The sequence below is a fragment of the Triturus cristatus genome, chromosome 4_2 (assembly GCF_964204655.1).
Source record: "Triturus cristatus chromosome 4_2, aTriCri1.1, whole genome shotgun sequence".
NCBI lineage: Eukaryota > Metazoa > Chordata > Amphibia > Caudata > Salamandridae > Triturus > Triturus cristatus.
In genome coordinates this window covers 371,390,223-371,418,017 of record NC_140586.1, presented here as the reverse complement: position 1 = coordinate 371,418,017, position 27,795 = coordinate 371,390,223, and the positions used below count along the sequence as shown (strand labels likewise).

Sequence of the window (27,795 nt, the reverse complement as noted above, 5' to 3'; positions counted from 1 at the left end):
AACATGGGCGGTGAGCCTTGCGTCTTCTTTTTCTGTGGTCAAGGGTGATTGCCCTTTCATTGGCATCCCTTGGATGCGTTTTGCTTTGAAATCCTGTTGGCCTGCTACGGCCGTGTACTACAGATTGCTGTGTGTGGTCCTCTGACTGTGGTATTGAGCCAGTGGCTCAGCTCAGTAATGTCATATGGCTCAGAACTTATGTTCACGGGTTCAGTTTGTTACTGCGCTCTTTTAGCTTGGCTTATTGCCCTAAGAGGTGTTCCCCGTTGTTCGGGGTATGCATACTCCATGTGGGGTACTTGTATGCTATTATATAGCTTTGCTTATCTCACCTGGGCATGGAGATCCTGTGGGCTCCATGCGTCGCTTGGTGGTCCGTTGTACAGTGCTCTATGTTTTTCCCTGGTGCCATCTTCTTACACCATGGTCATTCTGCCTGTTGCCTGTTCCACCTCCTTGGGGGATTGCCTGATCTCCTCTTCAGAAGCGACTCCTACCTTCCCTTACTGTACTAGGTGTGCTTCGGTATGGACATGTTCATGCTCCTGGCTTGTTCTGTCTCGACATATTTATATGTTTATACATTTATGTATGTGTGCTGCTTGCCTTGGTATTCCTTTTCCTACGTTGCCACCTCTTTTCGAGGCTGCGAGGTAAAGCAGATATCTCCATGTTGTGGGGGCTTTTCTGAGTTGTTGCAAGCTGCTCATGGGGTCCTCCTTGCTTGCGCTTCCTGGGGAGATTTCCCAATTTGACAAATGCTCCTGTGTTCGACACTGTACGTGTCTTTTCAGGAATGTTTGGTCACGGATTCTGAGGCTCTTTCCACGATTCGTTACCTTCGTGTTTTTGGCCACATCCTTTGGATATGCTACTGTCTGCAAGTCTATATTGTGGGTTGTTTTTCACTTTGGCTTCATACTGCCCGGTCGGTCACTCTTATGCTTCTTGTGTAGGCCACTTTAAGGTCTCTGTGGCTGTTTTGCCTGCTGCCTGTTTCTATCTGTTTCAGCGGGTTTAGAATTGATGCTATTCGCCCCTATTTCCCCTTTTTGAGATTGGGTGTGCACTTGGCGTGTTTTTTGTCCCGCCAGCTGTTCCAAACGCATTGCTCAGGTTCTAGGTCTTGCTTTTGGGCTCTTAGCACAGGCTCCTTCAGCCTTCCTTCTATAGGCAAGTCTGTTAGGCTGGTTCTTTTTGAGCTTGGGTCGGTGTCCTCATCATGCGCCATTAAGAAGAGAGTAGTCCTACTTTCTCTCCCTCTCTCTTCTTTACTCTGATATATGGCTCATGCCGTTCTACCTGTCATTCCTTTATACCGGCATGGTGTAGCGCCATTGTGGCATTTTTAGGATATCTGCCATCCCGTTATTTCTGCTCTGCCAAGCTGCTTGGGTTGCGGTATGGCTGTTCCGCCACACCTTCCCCCCATTATCCGTCGCTCTTTTGCCGGATCGGATGCTTGGCATTTTCTATTGTTCTGTCGCAGACCCACCTCCCCCTTTGGGGTATGGCTGTGGTATCTATTCTAAGTTAAGGAATCTGCGACTAGATGTCTCTATCAGATGTACGAGTTACTTACCTTTGGTAACGATGTATCTGGTAGAGACGTTGTCTAGTCGCAGATTCCTTAACGCCCACCCAGCCTCCCCGTTCTCCGAGGACCTTGCCAAGTGGGGTTCTCCGCTGGCCCCCTGGTTACAGTTGGCATTGGCCTTTTCTCTCATGGGCGCTCACATTGTTGCGTCCCTTTGAGGCTTGCCATAATACCACTGACTCCCTCACAGGGGTTTCTGTAGCAATAATACCATTGGTTCCCTCTCGAAGGTTTTCTTATCTGTAAAAGGAGGCCATCTTCATTGTCCTTCACCAGGAGATTCCTCTTCATTTTCTTCTTCTCCTGCTGTCTTTCCACCTTCTCTGTAGGCTCAGGATTCTGGACTCCTCTACGGTAGTCTTCTTGGAGGCTCTGTTCACCTCTGTTTCAGGCCTCCGTTCTTGCCGGACGGCATAGTTCTACGGTGGTACTCACAGTCTCTTTTTGTCTGTTCATCTGTATGATAATAACAGTCCGTTTCTGTCTGTTGAGATATTCTTCACTTTTTGCTCTTGGGAAGAGTCTTCGCTTGGCCTGCGAGGTTCTTTCTCACAGTTTATTCACCTATATGTAGGAAGTGTCTAATTCTATCATTGACGGTGGTGCCTTGCTCCATCCTCTTTGTTCATTTACAAATTTTAATCCATTGCACACTGTTCCCATATTTTCACAGATTTTTTATTGGTGGCTCCGCGTTGTGTCGCGGAAAAGTTTCTCCGAAGAAAACTGATTTCAGCGTGCTGGGAGGGACTTATATGACCTCGCTGACGTCATGTACGTGGACGACGTCAGGGCGGGGTTGTGTGGCGCCATCCCCCGGTGTGCAGAGATGCTGCTGCAAAGTTTTTTCCGGATCCAGTCTGACGCCTGAGGATATTCTAAGTTAAGGAACCTGCGGCTAGACAACGTCTCTACCAGATACATCATTACCGAGGCTAAGTAACTCGTACGTCTGGGACAGAAGACACAATTAAAAATAAAATTCAACCCTATATCTTCCTGCACTATATTTCGTGAGTCCTAAACCACAGTAACCACTTCCATGAGAGATGGGGCTTTCTCTGTTGGAACTGCGTCAGATTTCCCAGCCGGTTTAAAGTCAAGCTGTCATTATCATAAACGAGGGTCGGACTTTAAACCTTTAATGGCGATCAGAAAGCCGCTGACCAGCGGTCAGAAGCTTTCCGACCCACATTGTAATTAGGCCCTTTGTCATTATCTTTGGAGAGACGGGCATCCCCAGAATAAAGATGAAGTTCAGATAGGTTCTAATTCTGATGTACTAGAAGGAGTGGAATACAGGGGTAAAGTGTAACGTGTCAGACACTCAGGGAATTAGGGCTTATCCAGTGCAGGTTCATGAGAGGCATCCACTGAAAAAAGGGAGCCCAGAAGCAAGTGAATTGGTTGAGCTAAAAACAGGAGTGTGGTTAGTACAGAAACAATAGGACATTAAAATGGGAAAAACAGTACAAGCCTCAATAGTACAATTGAGAACGAGTGTTTAAGGGTAAAGAGGAGGAATAACATCAGAGGAGTTTGAGACAGAGAAGAAGAAAGGGATAGGAGGAACATTCAAGAACAGGGAAAAGGATAAGGGCGACTAGAGACGACTGGATGGGAAAAAGGAGTAATATAGACAAGGGAAGCAGAATCCATCTTGATAATTGTGTGCCTGAAAGCGTGAACATTGTCAGGCAGATGCATGGACAGTGAAGAATTCACTTCTAACAACTTGTGAGTATTTAATGGTACATTTAAAAGTCGGTACCGCAAGCAGAGGTTTAGTCCACATTCCTAAATACCTAGGGGTTAATTAGAATGTCGGGTGGATCGCCACCGCCATGCGGGCGGTGGTGATCCACCCGACATTCTCTCCTGCCCGCATGCCATTTCCCCCCCACCATATTACTATGTCAGACGGAAAGACCGTCTGCCGGTTTTCCGCCTGGTCGATGAGTCGACCGGGCGGTAAAGGTTTTAATATGGTGGCGGTGTCTGTTAGACACCGCCATCCATATTACAATACATGCGGGGAATTGCCTTTCCTTGGCAGCAGAAAGGCATGCGGGCCTTTCCATTGGGGACCCGTAGCGGGCCCCCAGGAAATTCTTGGGGGTGGGGGTGCGCATGCATTTTTGGCATTGCGGCGGGTATAGCTGAAAGCTACAAGCCCCTCCACCCTGGCAGTCAATGAGGCACAGCGTTGCCAAAAGAGAAGTATGTTCCTAAAATTGTGAACAGTATGTTCATATGTTTGTTTTCTCTTGTAATGTTTGCTCACAAGTGTTTCTTTCTCTTTTTCAATGCTTTTAACGATTAACCATGCTATCTCACAATAGAGTAGTCCGATGTGTTCCAAGGTGTCACATTGGATACAAGCAGTAATTAAATATTTTTACTACTAAGGGCACCGACACAAACTATAGAAGAACGCATTGATTTAAGCACTGCATATGGTTTGGACCTGCCCACTTGAGAGGTGGGCAGGCAATATGTACTAATATCTTTATCACTTTATATCCTTGAACAGATACTACAAGTCTGATTTCACTGTATGCATTTAATTTTGGTCCTCACACATTAGGTGTGCATCTGTTCTTCTTTATCATATTATTTCTTTACTATAGGATTGTTTTTCTCACGGACTGGTATGCATGGGGCTGGTCGCCATGTGGTCCTGAAGAAGAGGTTTAGGGGACACCTCGAAACATGTCGACCAAACACTAGGGATAGTATACACATAACAGTTACACTTCCTCCCTACTATTAACCCCCTTTTTATCCATACCAACTAGAAGCAGGAATAAATTAATCGCTCACTAGCTAGGTATTTTTATCATCACCATCACCACTCCCCCCAACACTGCACTACACATTTTTTCACAAAAGTGTTCCTACGTAGTTCCGCAAATTGCAGCACGCCCCAGACAGTAGCTGTCTGGGATGGCCTCATTGATGAAGCATGTCGCCTAGCGGCAACCCTTGGTGAGTGAGGGGACTCAAGAAGAGAATTTTCTCTTCTTAGATTTGGGGCGTTGTTTTGCATATTTAGCGGAAGCCCTTCCCTTTGGATAGGTTCTCAGATCTGTCATTTACAGATTCGTTAATATCTATACATTCCTTTAATCCCCATTTCATCCCAAATTTCATCCCCTGCCCTGCCATTAGCCTCCTCATAATCTGACATTTGATGCCAGTAGAAAGACTGTGTGTTAAAACTACAAATGGTAAATGAGCTGGTGGAGCCCTGTTTTATTGTTTGTACATGACATTGTCTTAACCCTGTGACCAGGAGTAGCAAGGGACCTATCATGATCAACAATCAGCAAGCTAGGGATAGGTGCTGCTATCTCTGACAAGGGTTAATGATTTCCATGCCATATGGAAAAAAAAAGGGAATACCACATAACGGTAACTGGACATTATATTGAAAAAAAATATAGAATGGACAGAATATCGAATTCAAAATATAGAATGGACATAATACCGAATGGACATAATATAGTGGTTAATAATATCGACATGCAGGTAAGTAATATTGAAAATATCGAACTACATAATATAGGCATTAAAATATATTGCATTTTTAATAATATCTAATTTTTTAAGTGTTTTGTATGTTAGTATATATGTTAAAAGTGTATATTATTTTTGTAATGTATGTTTACATTTTTTTAAAGTTAAGACATATATGTAAAATAATTTTTGCGTAGTTTAATTCTGTAGCGGGTTGTGGGTTCATAGGAGAATAGGGTGGAAACTTAAGTAATTTTCATTATAATATATATATTTCAATTAATTAAAAATATGTTAATACATTTTTATGTAATTTACATTTGTAGCGGGTTGTGGGTTTATAGGGGAATAGGGTGGGAAGTAATTTAATTTCAATTAAGTAATTAAATATTTTATTAATTAATATTTAATAATGTATACTGTTAATTAAGTTAATTAATGTATTATTAATTAATTATAATTTGATTAATAACAATACATAATTAATTGGTAACTATGTTAATTGTGTTAAAAAGAATTAAATATCAATTAAAAAGGTAGTAATTATTAAAATTAATGTTCTAAATATGTTAATTGTGGGAATAGTAAATTTTACCCTCCCGCTATCCAACGTTTTCCCTACTGTTCCACTCGCTGGAGTGGGAATAGTAAATTTTACTCTCCCGCTATCCAACGCTTTACCTACTGTTCCACTCGCTGGAGTGGGAATAGTACATTTTACCCTCCCTCTATCCAACGCTTTCCCTACTGTTGCACTGGCTGGAGTGAGAATAGTACATTTTACCCACCTGCTATCCAACGCTTTCCCTACTGTTCCACTTGCTGGAGTGGGAATAGTAAATGTTACCCTCCTGCTATCCAATGCTTTCCCTACTGTTCCAATCGCTGGAGTGGGAATAGTAAATTTTACCCTCCCGCTATCCAACGTTTTCCCTACTGTTCCACTTGCTGGAGTGGAAATAGTAAATTTTATCCTCCCGCTAACAAACGCTTTCCCTACTTTTCCACCAGCTGGAGTGGGAATAGTACATTTTACCCTCCCGCTATCAAACAGTAATCATTTTTTAAAAATTCAATAATTTTAATTATGTTTTACTTAATTATATTGATTATTTAATTAAGTTAATGTTACTGTTAACATATTTTACAAATTCGATATTTTCACAAACCATATTTTAACCAACGATATTTTGTCTTCGATATTTTTGTACTTACCTGTTTGTAGATAGGGAGACGATATTTTGTACTTCGATACTTTGGCGTCGATATTATGTCTAGTCTATATTTTGGTCGTCGATATTATGTCAGTGATCCCCACATACCATTAAGGAGCACACACTGAAGCTTTGATTTCACTTCATATTGTCACTGTCCCAGGAAACAAGTGAATATCCATTTGATTTGAACGATGAATAACAATGTACATTGTGTCTCATTGGTTTGACAGAACCATGCACGGCAAGTCCTGAGGAAATGGCCAAAAACAACATAATACTTCGATGGGTGGACGACAAAAAATTATATATTGAGCACGAACAATGGGTTGAATTTATCTGCCCTTCGAAGAACTACATTAAACATGGAGAATCACCACCATTCAGATTACAATGCAGCAAAGGAACACTGGTGTATCCCAAATGTTTCAAGCAAGGTGAGTATAGTCTGTGACAATTAAAATTACAGTTTGTAAAATTTGCATACATTATCAATGAAACATACTGAACATTAATGCTTGATTTGCAATATTTCAGTAGTTAGGAGTTTGTGTTCTAATAGTTTAGTTATTTTTCATAGAAGAATAGAAAAGCAAATCATAAACTGCATGTAAAATTAAAGCAATCTTAAAACCATTTTTGATGAAGTTGTGTCTACAACCTGCACGTCAGGGTCCTTTTTTGTTTTTTTGAAAATGAAACCCGTTTTTTCATAGCAAGCTACAGGGGCGAAGCTATCAATCATTCCGCAAGTGCGGTGTCACCAGGGTCCATGGTTGTGTAGAGCCCTCAGCGCACCCCAAGTCCAGCTGTTTTTTTTTATATGAATAGTGGTGTGGTTTATGTTGCACACATTAGAGCTAGTGACATCTTCACTACACCTCTGACAAGATAGTTAGATGTACTACAGGAAGTTTTATAATGTTATAGGAGCAGGATGTTGGGTTTATTGGGGAAAAGGGTGCAGAAATGTATAAAATATGTTTGCATTAATTTCAGTTATCAATTTTATTATGAATTTTGAAATGTAATTTGCTATTTCATTTTTGTATTTTCTATGTTAGGACAAAATATTTCAAAAATAGTTTGAAAATTGTTTTAATAAAAAATATTGTTATATTTATATTTTTTTAATTTAGTGTTTTTATAACATACATAACATACATATAACTTAGTTAAAATGTGAAAAAAAAAATCAATTACGTTTACAAAACCAAACATTTTTTATTTTAATTAATATTGTTTAAAATTATTTTGTTGTGAAATGTGAAATATATTTTAAAAATAAATGTTATATTTACGGTTTAATGGTAAATCATATTTATTTTATTATGTAGTAATTTATAACATTTGATATGTTTTCGATTTGTATACTTATTTTGAATTTTGTAAACATTTTAATCATTAAAGCATATTATTTACAATTATGTATTTTTGGTTTAGACTATGCATTATATAATATAATATAATATATAATATTTTTATTTTATGTTAAGAATGCACTGTCTTTTTATATTTAAAAACGGTTTGAATGCATTTCTTTATTAAAAATAAATTATGTATCAATTATATTTTGTGTTGCAGAAAAAGTAAATTATAGACTTTAGATATTATATGAATATTTAATTTTGATAATGTAATATTGTACTGTCCAAAACTTTCTCCTAAATGGCTTAGATTGTAGTTGGATTAGGAAATGTGACCATTTCTGTGTCTAAAACGTTTCTCTAAATTGTTTAGATTCAAGCTGGAATACTAAATCTGACCCATTTAGTGTCCTCCACCCTCCCCTAAATGGCTTAGGTTGAAGTGGGATTAGTAAATGTCACCGTTTTAGTGTCCAAAACCTTTCTCTAAATGGCTTAGATTGGTGAGAAATAGTAAATGTGACTACTTTAGTATGCAACTGTTTCACCTATATCGATCAGAATGGAATGGAAATAGTAAATGTCATTACTTTAGTGTATACAAACTTCCATTAAATGACGTAGGTTGGAGTGGGAATAGTAAATGTAACCACTTTAGTGTGCAACATCTTCCTCTACATAGCTTAGGGCCCGATTATAAGTTTGGCGGTCCATGGGACCACCAAACTTCCTTTGGAGGTGTGGTGGCGGTTGTGGTTGGACCGTCATAAAATGAGTACAGCAGTTGTACCGCAATAGGACCGACGCTACCTCAAGGGATATGCGATCCCTGGTTGTGGCACAGCAGTCTGAGGCTCTGATATCCATGGTGGTGCTGATGAGGCGCCACCAAGAAAATGTGGGGTTTCCTCACGTGACAGTTTTCATGGCAGTAAGGCCAACATGAAAGCAGTTGTGTGAGGAAAGAAAGTGGGCACAACAGGGCTACCTTGTTACCACCGGGCGATTGGGTGCATTCACTCTCTTTCCTGAATGGGCTTTAGCGTTCCAATTGTGGTGCCTTATTAATAGGCACCACCACGGGAATGCCAAAAGACCACCTGCCAGACCATGCAGTAACTCATAATCTGGCAGGCGGGTAGCGGTCTACTTTGGCGATGTGGGAGCCGGGCTCTGGCATGGCAGCACGCTCTCACACAGCCAAAGTCATAATCAGGAATTAGTTTAGAGTGGGAATAGTGTACAACATAACCCCTAAAATGGTTTTAATAGTAATGGGAGTAGTATATATAACTATTTTAGTGTATAACGTCTCCAAAACCTTCTGCCAAATGGATTAGATTGGAGTGTTAAAAGTAAATATGACCATCTTAGTGTCCAACATTTCCTAAATTATTTGAAATGGGGTTGGAATAGTAAATGTGACCCAACTAGGGACCGATTTCGATGTCGGATGGACCTGAGTCCATCTGACATTGATCTGGAAGTGGGACCGACTCACCTCCTATCGGCGGTCCCAAACCAGCAAGTAGGATGTGACAGAACACTGTTCGGTTTCAATCCTATTCTTTACGATGGGAGCATGCATTCTGGATGGAATGCATGCCCTCATTGTCAAGAGCAGAGGTGCAGTACATCCCTGCACCTGAGGCCAGACACCTCAAAGTGCATGTCACCGGGTGCAGGGATCAACAGGGGGCACCATAGGTGGCCCCTAAGCCGCCATCCAGAGGCCTTGCACCCATGAGGGTCTCCAAAGTCGGATTCCCACAACCTTCCTGTGTCGGAAAGGCTGGTACAGAAAGGCTGTGGGAATCTGTCATCGTAATACCTCGAGCAGGAAAGAGCCGCCTTTAGGATTCAGGCCCCTTTCCAAATGGCGGAGGACATTCGGAAAGCCCATTCAGATTCCTTTCCGACTGACCACATCATAATTGGTCAGACGGAAAAGAATACGAACGGGACATTTTGAAGTGCTTAGAATCGACCCCTAAGTGTCCAACACCTTCCCTAAAGTGGCTTAGTTTGGAGTAAATAGTGAATTGTAGTATATAATTTTGGTGTATAACATGGTTAATCTATTGTGCTGTATTACAGTGTTATTACTACATGTAAAACTTTAAGGTGCCGATCACGATCCGGTAAAAAATATCCCCGTGCGACTCGTATCCGGTCTTTTTACCGTACGAATCGTACAAGTGCCGTACGAACTGGCAATCACGATTCGCATGGTAAAAAGTCCATACGAACCGCATTGGGAATCATTCCCCACACGTCCTCGGGTCGGAAAATGTGTCCGACACGTCCTCGTACGATTCACCGTACAAACGTGAAAGGTGAAGTCCGACCGAGGAATCATGATCCATCCCGGGCGTCCGAATGTACAACCGTATGGTTAAAAGACCGTCCGCACCGAACTCCCATAACAACCATGGAGACGTCCAAACAGGTGCCCGGTACGTGCCGTACCCCCCCCCAGCCCCCGCATGTATGTGCCGTACCCCCCCAGCCCCCGCATGTACGCGCCGTACCCCCCCCCAGCCCCCGTAGGTACGCGCCGACCCCCCCCCGGCCCCCGTAGGTACGCGCCGACCCCCCCAGCCCCCGTAGGTACGCGCCGACCCCCCCCCAGCCCCCGTAGGTACGCGCCGCCCCCCCCCAGCCCCCGTAGGTACGCACCGACCCCCCCATCCCCTGTAGGTACGCGCCGAACACCCCCCCAGCCCCCGTAGGTACGCGCCGAACCCCCCTGTATGTACACCCGTGTACGTGTCGAACCCCCCCGTGTACGTTCGAGTCGTACCCCCACCCGTGTATGTACGGTGCGTACCCCCGTGTACGTTCGAGTCGTACCCCCCCGTGTACGTTCGAGTCGAACCCCCCCGTGTACGTTCGAGTCGAACCCCCACCCGTGTATGTACGGTGCGTACCCCCAGCGCGTAGCACTGGGGGTACGCATCACACATACACGGGTGGGGGTTCAACTCGAACGTACACGGGGGTGTTCGACTCGAACGTACACGGGGGGGTATGACTCGAACGTACACGGGGGGGTATGACTCGAACGTACACGGGGGGGTACGACTCGAACGTACACGGGGGGGTACGACTCTAACGTACACGGGGGGTACGACTCGAACGTACACGGGGGGGGTACGACTCGAACGTACACGGGGGGGTACGACTCGAACGTACACGGGGGGGTACGACTCGAACGTACACGGGGGGTACGACTCGAACGTACACGGGGGGTACGACACGTACACGGGTGTACATACAGGGGGGTTCGGCGCGTACCTACGGGGACTGGTCATTTCGCGCCGTACTTCGCTTTTGCGGCACTTTTTGGGTGCCGTGAAAATATTGCCGTCCGGACTGCTGTCGGTTCGAATCGTAATTCCTGGGTCGTGAAACGCTGCCTGAAAGCGTCCCGACGTCACGTCGCAGCATTCCCGGATCACATTCGTATGTATATTTTCGTCGGTCGGTGTTTTTTACGATTCGTACGGAAATGGTGTTTCCGTGCGAATCGTAATTCCATGTTTGTAAAGTTTTACGACCGGGTACGAGTCGGACGGGGAATTCGCTCCGACTGACGGTTCGTACACGGTTTTTACTGGATCGTAATCGGCACCTAAGTATTGCATTTTTCACATACATCATTAGTATTTACTTTTGTGAAAGATAGTAAACTACACCATTTTTGACTTTTATATATTTCTATATTTGGTTAGTTATTTATATTTGATATCATGTATATGTTTACATTTTATCAAACACATTTTTTAAACTTAAAAAGTATTTATTGTAAATTTTTAACAGCATTTCTCATATTTTTTTGCAACACAAAACATGGTATATATTATTTTGCATTATTTCACGTACTGGTATTTTTCAATATTTTTCCTACCAATATATATTTGATATACATACTTTTTTTTATAACAGGTTCAATATACTTTTTAGAGTATATTTAAATAGTACTCAATATATTTGTTTTTTTATCATACAATTTTTTTACTTAAACATTATTATTTAATTTCGGTTGTACAAATCTTATAGAATTTTTACGTATTTTGTCAACTTTTTCAAAAACTCTTTACCCTTTCGCTGCTAGGCCTTTTCCCCCGCTGTGCTAAGCCTTTATTGGGCTATTTGGGGTAGTTTGCGATTAGGCCCCTGTAACTTTTTGTCCACATAAGGTATCCATGCCAAATTTGCCTCCTTTTCTTCCGACATCATGGGATTTTTAGGGTACCCAGGTTTTTATTTTTTTGAAACATGGCGATAAAGTGCTGCAAAAGAAAGCATTTGGTTTTTTTCTCTGCAAATGGTATCAACAAAGGGTTTGTGGTGCCGAAATCACCATCTTCCCAGCTTTCAGGGACGGCACACTTTTGTCAGGAAACCAAAATTGGTTTCGCAGTTTTGGCATTTTACTGGGATGTAGCCTATTTTTGCTACTTGTTGTGCTTTCAACCTCCTTCCAGTTAGTGGTAGAAATGGGTGCAAAAGCAATAATGGATCCCAGAAAGCTATACATTTCTGAAAATTAGACAAAATTCTGATTTCAGCAAGGGGTCATTTCTGTAGATCCTTCAACGTTTTTTTTATAGAAACTAACAATTGAAAATTAGAAAAGTTGAAAATGAGTAGAAAAAAACAGCCATTTGTGCCAACGTTTTCACCTGTAGATCCTTCTTCTAAGTAGGACAGATTTTTTTAAAGCAGTATACCGTTACATCCGCTGGCCCCTTCTGGTTGTGGGAATATATAGGACTATTAAGTTCACCTAAAAAACGAGGAACCAAGAGCCAATAACTGTGCTGCGTCTTGAATTGTTTTTTCATTGTGTACCGGGTATATAGCAAATCCTTTGGTAAAATATAAAGAGCGGAAAATAGGTAACAAGGACACATATTTATTTCCGAATTGGGATCAAAATATAGAGTTTATAAGCAGTAGCTCTTTGCATATCTCCGAAATCGTGGGTACCCATACTAGCATGTGAATTATAGGACACTTTTCAAAGTGACTTCTTTTTTACACATTGTCTTGCATTTTGAAGGCAGAAATGCATAGAAAGTCAATAGTTAATAAACGTTGCACTAGTCTCCTAATAAAAATGGTACCTCACATGTGTGGTTAGGCCTAGTGCCTGTGACAGCAAAAGGTCTGAAACACAATATGGACATAACACATTTTTCTAGTGAAAACTTACCCTTTTTCACAATGTGCCTAGCTGTGGAGTTTGGACCCTTGCTCAGCCGGTACCTGGGAAAACCAAGCAAACCTGTAAATTTTTGAAAACTATACACCATGGAAAATACAGGATGGGGTGACTTGTGTAGATCTCACTAGGTCATGTTACCCAGAATCCCTTGCAAAACTCAAACTTTGTCAAAAAAACACATTTTCCTCACATTTCTGTGATGGCAAGCTCTGGAATCTGCCTGGATCCACAAAATTCCACCCACCCCACATTCTCCAAAGTCCCTCAATAATATTTGCACCTCACTTGTGTGTGGGTAGCCCAGTGTCCAAGACAGAAAATGGGTCAAAATACAACTTGGATACACCACATTTTTACAGTGAAAAGCAACCCTTTTTTTTGCAAAGTGCCTAGCTGTGGATTTTGAACCCTAGCTCTGCCAACACCTAGAAACACCTATAAAACCTGTACATTTTTTAAAACAAGACACCCAAAGGAATCCTGGATGCAGTGACTTGTGTGGATCTCACCAGGTTATGTTACCAAGAATCCCTTACAAACCTCAAACTGTTTAAAAAACACATTTTCCTCACATTTTCCTGATGGGAAGTTCTGAACTCTGCGTGGATCCACAGAATTCCACCCACCCCACATTCCCCAAAGTCTTCAGATAAAAATGGTACCTTACTTTTGTGGGTAGGCCTAGTTCCTGCAACAGGAAACGGGCCAAAATGCAACGTGGATACACCACATTTTTACAGTGAAACCCAACCCTTTTTTTGGAAAGTGCCGAGCTGAGGATTTTAAACACTAGTTCTGCCGGCACCTACGGAAACCTAGAAAACGTATACATTTCTGAAAAACAGACACAAAGAGAAATCCAGGATGTGGTGACTTGTGTGACTCTCACCAGGTTCTGTTGCCTAGAATCCCTTGCAAACCTCAAACTGTGTAAAAAAAAAAACATTTTCCTCACATTTCTGTGATGGCAAGTTCTGGAATTTGCGTGAATACGCAGAATTCCACACAACACACATTCCCAAAAGTATTCAGATAAAAATGGTACCTCACTTGGGTGGGTAGGCCTAGTGCCTGGGACAGGAAACGGACCAAAACGCAACATGGATACACCACATTTTTACCATGAAAACTGACCCTTTTTTGCAAAGTGCCTAGCTCTCGATTTTAAAACTTAGCTCTGCCAGCACCTAGGGAAACCTAGAAAACCAATACATTTTTGAATACCAGACACAAAGAAGAATCCAGGATGGGGTCACTTGTGTGGCTCTCACCAGGTTCCGTTACCTAGAATCCCTTGCAAACCTCAAACTTTGTAAAACAAAAAAAACATTTTCCTCAAATTTCTGTGATGGAAAGTTTAGAAATCTACATGAATCCACAGAATTCCACCCAAGCCACATTCCCCAGAGTCTTCAGATAAAAATGGTACCTCACTTGTGTGGGTAAGCCTAGTGCCCGGGATAGGAAACGGGCCAAAATGCAACAAGGATAAACCACACTTTTACATTGAAAACTGCTTCTTTTTTGCAAAGTGCCTAGCTCTGGATTTTGAAACTTAACTCTACTGGTACCTAGGGAAGCCTAGCACACCTATACATTTGTGAAAAGTAGGCACCGTGGGGAATCCAGGATGGGGTCACTTGTGTGGCTCTCACCAGGTTCTGTTACCCAGAATCCCTTGCAAATCTCAAACTATGTAAAATAAAACACATTTTCCACATATTTCTGTAATTGAAACTTCTGGAATCTGTGTGTATCCACAGAATTCCACCCACCATGCATTCACCAAAGTCTTCAGATGAAAATGGTACCTCAGTTGTGTGGGTAGGCCTAGTGTCTGCGACAGGAAGCAGGCCAAATTGCAACATGGATACACCACATTTTTACAGTGAAAACTAACCTTTTTTTTGGAAAGTGCCTAGCTCTGGATTTTAAACCTTAGCTCTGCCGGCACCTAGGGAAACCTAGCAAACCTATACATTTGTCAAAAGTAGACACCGAGGGTAATCCAGGATGAGGTCACTTGTGTGGCTCTCGCCAGGTTCTGTTACCCAGAATCCCTTGCAAATCTCAAACTGAGTAAAAGAAAACACATTTTCCTCACATTTCTTTAATGGAAACTTCTGGAATATGTGTGGATCCACAGAATTCCACCCACCCGCATTCCTCAAAGTCTTCTGATAACACTGGTATCTCACTTGTGTGGGGTCGCCTAGTGTCTGCGACAGGAAACGGGCCAAAATGCAACGTGGATACACCACATTCCTACAGTGTAAACTAACCCTTTTATGGAAAGTGCCTAGCTGTAGACTTTGAATCCTAGCTCTGCCGGCACCTAGGAAAACCTAGAAAACCCTTACATTTCTGAAAACCAGACACCAAGAGGAATCCAGGATAGGGTGACTTGTGTGGCTATCACCAGGTTCTGTTACCTAGAATCCCTTGCAAACCTCAGACTGTGTATAAAAAAACATTTTCCTCACATTTCTCTGATGGGAATTTCTGGAATCAGTGTTGATCTGCAGAATTCCACCCAACCCACATTCCCCAGAGTCTTCAGGTACCACCTGTTTTTGTGTGTTAAAAGTCTTGTTAGATACAATTATGACCCTAATTCGAACAGAAAATGTCTCTTGCCAAGTCTTACTGGAAACTTGTGTTATTTGTTTAAGGGAAAGTCCGAGCTTTCCTATAATAATGAACACAAAATTACAAAATATGAGATTTTGAATACTTTTCCATAACGTGAAGTTTGAAAATTTCATGTATTTTTTCGGTATAGTTAAAATTTTGCCCACACTTAGTCATTAGCTGTGCTCTAAGGTAATGTAGTTGGACAGAATAGACAAAAATTCTGGGGTTAAATGGGGGAAAAAAATATTAATAAGCATGTGGCAATGCGCCCAGGCTATAAAATGCTGAGCTGTTAGATCTGCCAATGCTTTGAGCCAAGCAACATGTGAATATGCATCAAGGAGCATGCAGGTTCATGGAGGGTAATAGAGTAGGAGTTCACTAAGACAGCATATTCCAGGATGGCTGCCGTGCATCAAGAAGCATGGGCACATGAGCATCATGGCAGCCACTTTCAATATACTGTTTGAGCGCAGTGAAGCAGCAGCCGGGTCTGGTTTCTCAGTGGACTAATGGGTCCACTGCAGACGCCTGTTTTCGACCTCATGGTCACAGATTCAAGTCTTGGCGGGTCAGCTCAGCCTTTCATCCATCTGAGGTCAATAAAATGAGTACCATTGACTTGGTTAACAATAAACATCTGTTCTTCAGCACAAAGATGCCTCTGGGTGCACATGCACTTTACAAATACACGTTATGTCATGTCAGAGGGGCAAATTACAATATATTAAAAGTAAGTAGAAAGTGTGCGTGAAACCCACCAAAATGATTCAAGCAGCCCAGCAGCATTTTGTAGCTGTGGGGCCTTTGTAATAATATTTGTATAGGTAAATAAATGAATACTATATGGCGCGGGATGGGGAGAAGAGGAGAGGAAGACTAAATGGAGAGAGAGAAAGGAAACACATGCACCTCTGTGGAATGCGCCATAGAAAATAAGGTTCACCTCAGAAGTGCAGTCAAAGGGTGCCACTCATGAAGTCAGAACTCTGTGAGACTAAAATGATGCTGGGTGGCAAAAACATAGGAATGGCGAGATAAGGTATATACAGCCAACAGAGATAGATAACAAAGCTAACCAATCATAATGAAGGCGCTGACACAAAGCCCCATATAAGTATATGTTATGGGTTGGAAACAATAGTTCTGCCGACAGAGAACTAAAGCTGCTTATAGCCAATATCTAAAAAGTGACTTCTCTTAGCAAGAATTAAGATTCAGATTTGAATCTCGATTCTTAGCTATTCCAAAGAGCTGACATTATGAGAGGACGACGTATGAAAATGTATTACAAAATGAAAATAATAATGCTTTGGTTCACAGGATCGTGCACACCATCATCCAAAGAAATGGATCCAAGGAATATTATACTTATGAATGAAAATACAGAAATTAAAGATGGAACCATGGCGGAGTTTGCATGTAAACCAGGTTTCTACAAGAAACCAAATCAAAAAATGATAGTCGAGTGCACCCGGGGGAACCTGGACTATCCAGAGTGTGACAATAGTGAGTATTGCTTCTTAAAATGTGATTATATTGCTAAAACTGAAACAAATCCACTATTGGTTGTTTTCACATTTGCTACTTAGTGATATGCTTAACTCTGTAAGCAGTTTCCTGGGCTGATTTTATAAAACGTTCAAAACTCTACTAGTGCCTCAATTTGCCTGTTTGTGTTTTTTACTTTTGTTTTTAAATGAGTGTTCCTGTCCTTCTATTCTGATAACCTAACTGAATTTGAAGGATGCCACTTATCATTTATTTAAGAATTCATAAGGCTTCTCAATTATAATTCTGCCTGTGTAAATACAAGCTAACATTTAATTGTAACTTTTGAGGTTGTTAAAAAATGCAAAGTCCTATGTTAATGTCATTTTGGCACATATAATCATTGGCCATACTTCCAGGAGATCTAATTAATCATTGTGTTACATTTGCATTTGTCACCCCGAGTGGGACGGGTATGCTCAGACATGAGTCCCGTGCTCTCCATGCCACTGGAATCAAGCAATCCTGGCTGAAGAGGGGTGAAACCCCAAAACCGGTCATAGGATGCTTGGTTTCAGTCCAGGGAGGACCTGGCTTGGCAGTTCAGGCTGGACTGTTCCCATGAGGCACAGGGTCAAGACTGATTTGCATATGGCTGGGTTCAAACTGGAATGGCATGGTGAGCAAAGAAATGATGGATTTAGGCTCAGACCTCTGTACTGGGGTGAATGTATGACACTGTTCTGCATTCTGTCCATCAATTATTGTTTTTGCATTTGTCACCCCGAGTGGGACGTGTATGCTCAGACGTGAGTCCCGTGCTCTCCATGCCACTGGAATCTAGCTATCCTGGCTGAAGAGGGGTGAAACCCCAAAACCGGTCATAGGATGCTTGGTTTCAGTTCAGGGAGGACCTGGCTTGGCAGTTCAGGCTGGACTGTTCCCATGAGGCACAGGGTCAAGACTGATATGCATATGGCTGGGTTTAAACTGGAATGGCATGGTGAGTAAAAAAACGATGGATTTAGGCCCAGATCCAGGGGCGTAACACAGACCCCCACAGCCCCTGTGTTGTGGGAGGGGGGCAAGCTCCAGGGGGCCCCCTCAGCACAACACTCTGGCTGCAGGGCTCCTTATTGAGCCTAAAGGGGGCACCCCCAGGAGCCTTGTAGGGAGTTACGCCAGTGTACTGGGGTGAATGTATGACATTGTTCTGCATTCTGTCTATCAACTGTTGTTTTTACATTTTGTTTCACCCATGAGCCTAAACGGTCAGGAAGCCAGATAGAGCGGTTTTAAGGTCTGACTACTGATAGCTCCAGCCTTCTGCCAGAGCTCATGTCAGCAACGCCAAATAAATATATACATAAACGGTCTTTGGGTCAGTACCCCGTAAACATTGGTCACTTTGGTTCAGCCCCTCTCATCCATTGCTTCTTCCATGTAGCTGTCACAGAATTTGATCACTAGGGTATTTCTCAGGTTTCAAGGTTTGCAGTAGCGATTGTGGGACTATGTTTGTATTCCGAATAACAACGAGGGTTTGGACTCAAAATCAGTAAGGCTGAGCCCCAACTCACCAATAAACAACAAAATGCCAATACTGATGAACACTTTTTCTTTTATATGTACCACATTGAAGTCAAACAATGCAACCACAAGACCTTTTGTCTCTGTTTGAATCAATCAAAATGTATTTATCCACATAGTCATTTCTATGGATTATTGAAAATCATTAAAATTTATCAACATACCGCAATTTTTCAGAACACCACATGTCAACATATCTCTCACACCACCAACCACAACTTTTTTTTAACTCACTGCTTCAATTTTTCTCAGTTCTACAATCTCACCACACTCATTCCAGCAGCCTCACAACCATACTTACACACAGAGGGGCAGATTTACAATAACTGGCGCATCCCTGCATATCAGCTGGGATGCGCCAGTTATTGTGCATCACGGTTCTGCCACCATGGATGCGCCGCATGGAGCAAAAATGGACAGATGAGTGACACATCTGCTATCTGTAAAGGCGGCGCATTGCTGGAGTTGCGTCGCAAGCACGTCGCAGCTCCAGCAAGGCTCAGGGGTGCCCCATCTTTAAAATGCTGCGTCAAACCTTACGCCTGCTTCAAGCAGGTGCAGGGTTTTGACGCAGCATTGCCTTAAAAGTGGCTGAGTGAAATCTTGTAGATTTCACTCAGCCACTTTTAGGAGGCGTTCCTGCGCCGGAACGCCCCCCCTGCGCTGGAACGCCTACATGTGGCGCAGGGCTTTACAACGTGGCGCATCTCCCAGATGTGTCACGTTGTAATTACCCCGCACCATGGCGATGGCTTTGCGCCGCCGCTGCGTCACAAAAGTGACGCAACAGCGGCGTAAAAGAGGCGCAAGGGGCTTGTAAATCTGCCCCAGACTCTTTACAAATAACACAAATAGTTTTAAGCACAAGACCAAAGGTGAAATAGTTTCGAAAACACAATACAAAATTGAAAACAATTAGCAAAACGGAAAGACAAAAGGGCAGTTAATTATGCCTTATATCTTATATAATGATAATATAGCTTTGCTTACTTCTCAGCATGCTTAGTCGGCAGTTTATTTGCCGCTTCTCTGTCAATCCTCAAAACATACCCTTTCGTCTTTCCGTTTTAGAAAGGATAAAACGAAGACCATAAGTGATGTTCCACCACCACCCTAGGCGTAGACAGCCTGGAATGCAATTCAAAAGAAGGACGCTCCAGTCTGATACAACCTGAGCAGGATATACTTGAAAGCGGTCCACGACTGCCTGAAAATTGTTACAGAGAAAGAATGATGTTGCCAGCAGAAACATAGATCGGCTGATCTAGTTATGAAATTGAGCTTGTCGGTCCTAAGAAGGACCCCGCTAATTACTTTTGGGTGTTCGAAACGCCTCAACCTGTTTATGACCAATCGAGTGTTTACATCTGTGCAAATTGTTTTCAATTTTGTATTGTGTTTTTGAAACTAATTCACTTTTGGTCTTGTGCTTAAAACTATTTGTGTTATTTGAAGAGAGTTTGTGTGTTTTAGAAAGTATGGTTGTGAGGCTGCTGGAATGAGTGTGGTAAGATTGTAGAACTGGGAAAATTTGAAGCAATTGGTGGTGTGAGAGATCTGTTGATATGTGGTGTTCTGAAAAATGTTGGTATGTTGATGAATTTTAATGATTTTTAATAATCCATAGAAATGACTATGTGGATAAATACATTTTGATTGATTCAAACAGAGACAAAAGGTCTTCTGGTCACTTTGTCACATTGTTTGACTTCAATGTGTGAACGCCTCCTAAAAGTGGCTGAGTGAAATCTACAAGATTTCACTCAGCCACATTTAAGGCCATGCTGCGTCAAAACCCTGCGCCTGCTTGAAGCAGGCATATGGATTGACGCAGCATTTTAAAGATAGGGCACCCCCGAGCCTTGCTGGAGCTCCGTCACGCTTGCGACGCAACTCCAGCAATGCGCCGCCTTTACGGCAGCAGATGTGTCACGCATCTGTCCATTTTTGCCCAAGGTGCGCCGCATTGTAAATGTGGCGCATCCACGGTGGTGGAGCCGTGACGCAAAATAACTGGCGCATCCCTGCTGATATGCAGGGATGCGCCAGTTAGTGTAAATCTGCCCCTCTGTGTGTAAGTGTGGTTGTGAGGCTGCTGGAATGAGTGTGGTGAGATTGTAGAACTGGGAAAAATTGAAGCAGTGAGTTAAAAAAAGTTATGGTTGGTGGTGTGAGAGATATGTTGATATGTGGTGTTCTGAACAATTTTGGTATGTTGATGAATTTTAATGATTTTCATGAATCCATAAATGACTATGTGGATAAATATATTTTGATTGATTCAAACAGAGACAAAAGGTCTTGTGGTCACATTGTTTGACTTCAATGTGGTATGTATAAAAGAAAAAGAGTTAATCAGTATTGGCATTTTGTTCTTCATTGGCTATGTTTGTATTCCAGCACCCTGTAGAAGTTGGTATGCTGCATTGTCAGAAGCTGAAGGGCTAAGGAAAACACTGCTTAACTGAAATGTGCTCCTCACTGGAGCCCTCCTCCATCCATCCTCTTCACCTGCTCTGACTCCCACTAGTGTATCAGGTGCAGCACTAGCTAAGTGTGCACTTCTCTGGCTGGCAAAACGTCATTAGTCTCCTATTTAAGATGACTGATAGAGTTCCCTTAAGAAGAATCAACAACCCGTGGATACCTTTAGAATTACAAAATCTGGGAAACCATGGCGTGGGTACCTTTTGAGGAAGGTTTTTATGAAGGGCCCACACATCAAAAAGGGATTAGAACGATAGGGGCCTGGACCCCAAGCATTCAAGCAGTCAAGGGGTTACGCAATCCACACATCACTTTTTTGTTTTCTTCAGTAGGGCACAGGTAAGCAGGGCATTTCCACTGAGCAGAACTGTTGGCCTACTTCCTCTATATATGTCGACCGCAGCATTCAACATTGCGTAATTGTCGCACTTGACTTATACCTTCTAAATACTTGCAGTACGCCCTTTAAACATTTAACCATAAATTAACACAAATGACTATCAATGCTGTGAAAAATTTCCAGGGTTGCTGTTTGCCCGGAGCTACTGTATAGAATCAGAAAGACCCACTAATAGCCCAAAGTTTCGTATTACTACAGGAGATTCTCAGGGACATGGTGAAATTCAATACATTACATATCAGTTCAGTTTGCTTGCTACTATTTAGGTTTTTATAACTTTCAAAAAGATGGATTTGGCATTGCAGAAAATATAATGCAGTTACAGTTTTTGCCTCAAATCTACTTTTACAAATCTGAGTGCATGCTAATACATTACACTCTTCTTTGTTTTCATTCAGCTCCCCCAGCTTGCTCTAGACCACCATTGGTTCCCCATGGAAAAATTGTTGGAGATGTGAAAAATCAATATAATCAGGATTCATCTGTTGAATACGTATGCGACAAGGATTATGCTTTGGAAAGGACAAGAATACTGACTTGCATTGATGGGAAATGGTCAGGGGATGTGCCACAATGCATACGTAAGTACAGAATTAACTCAGGATACTAAACATAGTGAGTAGAATTCACACATATTTTACAGTGACTTGTGCTTGGAATACTCTTGTCTTACTCTAAATTCAAGAAGTGAGTCAGGTTTAAGCCAGTAGGATTCCTGATTAACTGTTAGAATCAATCCAACACAATTTTGTTCCACTTAGTGTAGGAAGGTAGGATCTTCTAGCATGGTTACCCCCACTTTTTGCCTCATGTCAGTGTGTTTTTGACCTAGTCCACTGGGATCCTGCTAATCAGGACCCCAGCAACTGTGCTTTCTCCCCTAAATTGACATGCTAAGTACTTTGGTACCTCCACAACTGGCTACTGGTGTACCCTTATACCCTTATAAGTCCCAGCATATTGTACTGAGGTACCCAGGGCATAGGTACAACAGGGGTCTCCCATGGGCTGCAGCATGTATTGTGCCACCCATAGTATTCCACTCAAAACTGTGACTATTAGGCCTTCCATTGCAGCCTGTGTAAGATGGTGCTTGCACCTCTCACAACAGATATGGGTTTCCTTATATCTAAGGTCAATGCACTTAAAGCCTATAAGTCACCCCTATTGCAGGCTCGTCAGTCCTGACAGCAGGGGGCTTGGTTACAAGTGTGAGGGTACCCCTGCATGAGCAGGACACCCCTACAAACCCAGAGTTGATTCTCCAGGCTTGGCAAGTGCAGTCAGCCAATTTGAGACACATAGTGGACATCAGTCATTACAAGATGTCTAACTATATAGTGGCTGCACTGAACCGATATCAAATATGTTGGAATTATTCCCCAACACTGATTCTGGTGTTCGAGGTATAATCCCATGTACTGGGGGGCCCTTAGAGAGACCCCCTGTGCACCTGGTAACAGCCGTTCAAGGTCTCTTCACCCCTATACACCAGTCTTCCCTGGTGCAGGTAACCTGGTTCCTGGGGTATCCACGTTTGGAGTGGCACTTCAACCTGCTGTCCTCCAGAGGAATTCTTCAGGGTCCTCTGAGAAGGGTCCTTCTTCCTTAAAACTGCAACTGCGACTTCTCCATTGACTTCCATTGGGCATGCAGCTGTTTTTCCACTCTGCACACAGCCTCTGTGGGATTCCTGGGTATTTACATTAGGTGGTTCCTTGTGCCTCTGGCTCCTCTGGGTCGTCTGGTCAAAGTCCTGTTCTCCTTTGCAGTTTGCATTTCACTTTATTAGTATATGGTTTGGCCTCCCCCTGAAGACCAGTGTATATTGTGCTGCTTTGCTGATTATTCAAAAGTATTCTTGTGTATTTTGTCAATATCTCTGGTTAGGAGATGTTCCAATGTGTTAGTGATAGTGTGTCTAATTAGGTAAGACCAATTTTAATGACCACTGCGTGTTTTCATTTTCATCTAACCTACACTACTCATTAAAGTTGGTAAAACAAGCTGCTTTACACTTCTTCAAGATACGCCTAAAGGTTGCTCTCCACAGCTACCACTTTGAGAGCATTCAAAGGTTTTCAAAGACCACTAAAATCACCATAAGGGTTGTCTGGATTAGGTCAAGATGAGTGACTTAAATAACTGTGCACCATATACGAAGCCAGCCTCCTGCACTTACTAACTGCAAAATCTTTGTGAAATGGGCCAAACATTTTGAATCATTCAGTTCCATTGATTGGGCACCTTGAAGGCCTTTAGCTTTTTCATGATGGAGAAATGATTTGATTGCAGCTGCAATTGCACTGCAACAGCATCTATGAAAACGCTCTGGAATTCTAAAGCGCATTTATATCCATTTTAGCTGACACATGGAATTGTGCTTTGCAGATATAATGGGAATGCATTTATGGAGAATGCATAAGTCCTTACATGTGTCAGTGGTGGACACAGGTAACTAGTAAGGAAGTGTGTCATCTTTGTATCCTGCTTCTCCCACCAAACGTTTGGTAAACATTTGATGAAATTATTGATGTGTCTAATGTTTTGGTCTGGTATCATAATCTTTTTAGGTAAAAGCATACATCGCACACAGAAGTTAATCAAAATACCAGGAGGAGACAGATTTGAGCAGAAAATGTCTCTCTATAGAAGTAGTTCTGCTCAAATTAGCCTCCCGCACACATAAAAATCAAACAGACATAAGCACATAGGTAACAGGCAATTCAGGAATTACATGTGACCAATGCCATATAATGAAAGTGACCTACAGGCTTAGAAGCCTCTGAGACTTTCTCAGAGTAGAGGAAATAGATGCTAATGGCTTTCTCGAATATACCATCTACGTGTGGATTTTGGAATAACCTACAATTGTCATTTATCGGACAAGGGCATCTACAGGTCTTGTTATTTAGGCCCTAATTACGACTTCATCAGCTTGGGAGCCCATGCCCTTCTCCCACAGCACCAATCTGACTGCCGCCCGCCAGATTACAAGTTGTAATCCTGGCAGGTGTTCCTGCAGCGGAGGTCACACGGCGGTGCCTTTCAAAGGCTAATAGGAGAGCCTTAGAAAGGCAGTGCTCTGGGACCGCCACAACTCGTTCCAGCAGGGTATGGACTGTGAAGTCCATACCGTGATGGAACTGGGGGTCCATGTGCCCCCATGCATGCACCCCATGGCCCTAAGGCAACTGGGGGCCCTGTAGGGCCCTCTTAGTTTTTCACCACCACACGTTTCATAGAGGGCTCACGGCCATAAAAACGGTGGCAGTGAGGAAACTCCAAATATGCGTGGAGGTGCCGAAGCGGCACCACCAACATGTTAGAGCTTCTGACCACTGCAAGACCACTGGGGATAGTTGTTCCCTGGCAGTAGCAGCAGTCTTATGGCAGTCTGACTATCCAAATCGTAATACAGCGGTTGGACTGCCGCTACCAGTGCCCCAACATGAGTTTGGCGGTCCAGGGACCGCCAACTTCATAATTAGGCCTCTAGTTAGGCAAAAAGAGAATAATAAAATGTAAGTGTAGGAAGGTCGGATCCTTCTGCATGGTTACCTCCAACTTTGCCTGGTGTTGTTATGGTGTCTGACTAGACAGGCTGCGTCTCTGTGCTTCCTCCCTTAATTGGACTTGGTGGTTACTTTGGTACACACCAGATTGGCTACTGGGTTACCCTTGTAAGTCCTTATTATATGGTACCAAGGTACACAGGGCAAGGGTACACCAGGGGTCTCCGATGGGCTGCAGCATGTATTATGCCACCCATAAGAGACCGCTCAGATTGTGACTACAGGCCTGCCATTGCTGCCTGCGTAAGCTGGTGCTAGCACCACTTACAACAGATATAGGTTTTCCTGTATCTGAGGTCACTACCCTTAAAACCTATACGTCACCCCTAAGGCAGGCCTTTCAATCTTGAAGGCAGGGTGCTGGGTCCTAAGTATGAGGGTGCTCCAGCATGAGCAGGCATCCCTACAACCTACAGAGTCCATTCTCCCGGGTTGTAATTACATCAGCCATTACGACATATAGAGTGGCCATGCGTTATTACGCGATGACCATCTCTAAACTGGCTGTAACGAATCCTGTCATGTTTGGTATCAAACATGGTGGAATCATACGGTTCAGGAGGTATTCTTCCATGCACTGTAAAACTCCCTCAGTGCTCCAGGTACCAGTCTTCCAGAACAGGACTGTAATCTAGGGCTGCTGCCGACCAGAGTCAAGTTTCTGCCCTCCTACTTCCGAGTCAAGCTCGAGCAGGGGAAGGAAGAACAAAAGATATTCTGTCACAGGGAGGTGTGACCACCTCCAAGACAGGGTTTAGTGTGTTGGGGCAGGGTGGGTACACTTTCCAGCACCACTGAGACTGCTTGAAGGGTACACTTGGTGCTTTCCTTGCATACTCCTGTTCAAACCACTTCATGAAGCCATTGGCTTCTGCTCTTGCGCAAAACTTGATAAAGGACATGGGAGTATCCTCCCCACTGTCCAGCTCCTTCTTGGGAGAGACCCCTGAATCCTCTCAACGCTTTCCCAAGGGTACTTAAGAGCTGAACTGTGGGTGGGTCCCTTGATTAGTTGTGGGATAAGATTCAGATCACTTACCACTTCAACTTTGACCGTCTGGACACTCTGGACTTTGCTTTACTTCACTTAAGGAACCAAGACCACACGGAGAAAATTCCTGCTGCATCCGTGCTCCATACAGGTACTTCGCCAGGCCTGTGGAACTCCAAGAAACCCAAAGAAATCTCCCTTGGAGTGAAGGAATCCCTCCCCTGCATCTGCAGGCACTACAACACAGCTGACGGTCTGCTGATCCTGGGCTCCCACGTCCTTTGAAAGGCTCAGCAACCCAGGTGGTGGTTCTACAACTCCCTCGAGGTCTGCGCTGTCCTCTCACCAAGTTTGAGGCCAGTATCCCTCATTGGAACCGCTGGAACAGAACCCCTGTGCACTGTGTTGACTTGCCGTTGCCAAGGCTTGTTGGCTGTTTCCTCTAGAGACCTTCAGGACCAAACAGGCTCCTACCTCAAGCATCCTCTCCAGCCAAAAACCTCACCTGCAGCGCATCCTCTGCACTGTGGGCCTGCAACTCTTGGTGAGCTGCTCGAGGTCCTCTTGCGACTCCTGTGCCTTTGGCCCGGGGGTCCTCTCGAAAGTCTTCTTTGGCACCAGTGGGCTCCCCTCTTTGCTTGGGGCCTGCTCCGACTCCCCTTCACTTGGTGAGTCCCTAGGACCTTGCTGGTCCCGACACTGCATCTTTTTCATTTACTTCATTGCTTGCCGCTGCCAAGGTTTGTTGGTGCCCCTGCCGGACGCTGACCCCCTGGCAATCGACATCCGACATGGGACAGCTCGTATCTGGCTCCTGGTCATCCACAGCATTGCCTGGTCTGCACAGCTACAACATAAAAGGCACCGTGAACCTCTCCTTCATTCCCGACATCGGTGGGCATTAGCCTTCCTTGCCTCCTGCTCACTCCTGAGTGTCATAGACTTTGTCCCCTCCACTTGCAGGTACCTCTCAACTTGAATCCACCTTTTGGGTTCTACCGGACTCTTTCGTCTTTTTCTCCAGTGGCATTTTTCTTGAAGTCCTACATTGTGGTCTACCACTTCACTTGACACCTATGCACCCAGCATCCCTGGTGTAGGTATCCTGGTTTCTGGACTATCAACTGGTGGGGTGACTCTCCAACCTTCCATTTTCCATGGGGTGTCTTCAGGCTCCATTGGGAAGGGTAATTTTTCTTAATAACTGTAACTGCGACTTACTTATTGACTAACATTGAGCACGCGGTTGTGTTTCCACACTGCACACGAAATCGATGGGGTTCCTAGATACTCACCTTGGGTGGTTCATGGGTTCCCGGCTCTTCTACATCTTCTTGGTCCCTTCTTGACTTCAGTTGTAGTTCGCATTCCACTATTTTAGTATATGGTTTTGTCTCCCCCCAGAGACCACTTCGTATTTGTTCTACTTACGTGCTCTATTTCCTGAATATTGTGTGTATTGTATTGGTATCTCCTGGTGGGAGATAATACATTGTGTTCGTGTCTGTAATAAAATACCTATTTTCATAACTACACTGTGTGATTCTTTTTCACTTAATGCATACCATGAGATCACAAACTGGTAAAACTAGCTGCTTTACACTCCTTCTGGACTAAGCCTGAAGGCCACTTTCCTCAGCTACCACTTAGAGAGCTTTCTAAGGTTGTCTAAGACCACTAAAATCACCATAAGGATT

At 43.3% G+C, this 27,795-nt stretch overlaps 1 protein-coding gene across 2 annotated transcripts in view; it reads left to right on the top strand.

The window, feature by feature from the left end:
• Window positions 1-27,795, top strand: part of LOC146833911 (complement factor H-like) — a 601,647-nt gene that overhangs the window by 374,434 nt on the left and 199,418 nt on the right. The window contains exons 18-20 of one of the 2 annotated variants that reach the window (XM_085601820.1): window positions 6,564-6,767; window positions 16,888-17,073; window positions 21,931-22,113. In XM_085601820.1, the coding sequence (XP_085457946.1) occupies window positions 6,564-6,767; window positions 16,888-17,073; window positions 21,931-22,113 (573 nt within the window). The remainder of the gene's footprint in view (window positions 1-6,563; window positions 6,768-16,887; window positions 17,074-21,930; window positions 22,114-27,795) is intronic. The other variant, XM_085601821.1, reaches the window with a different exon arrangement.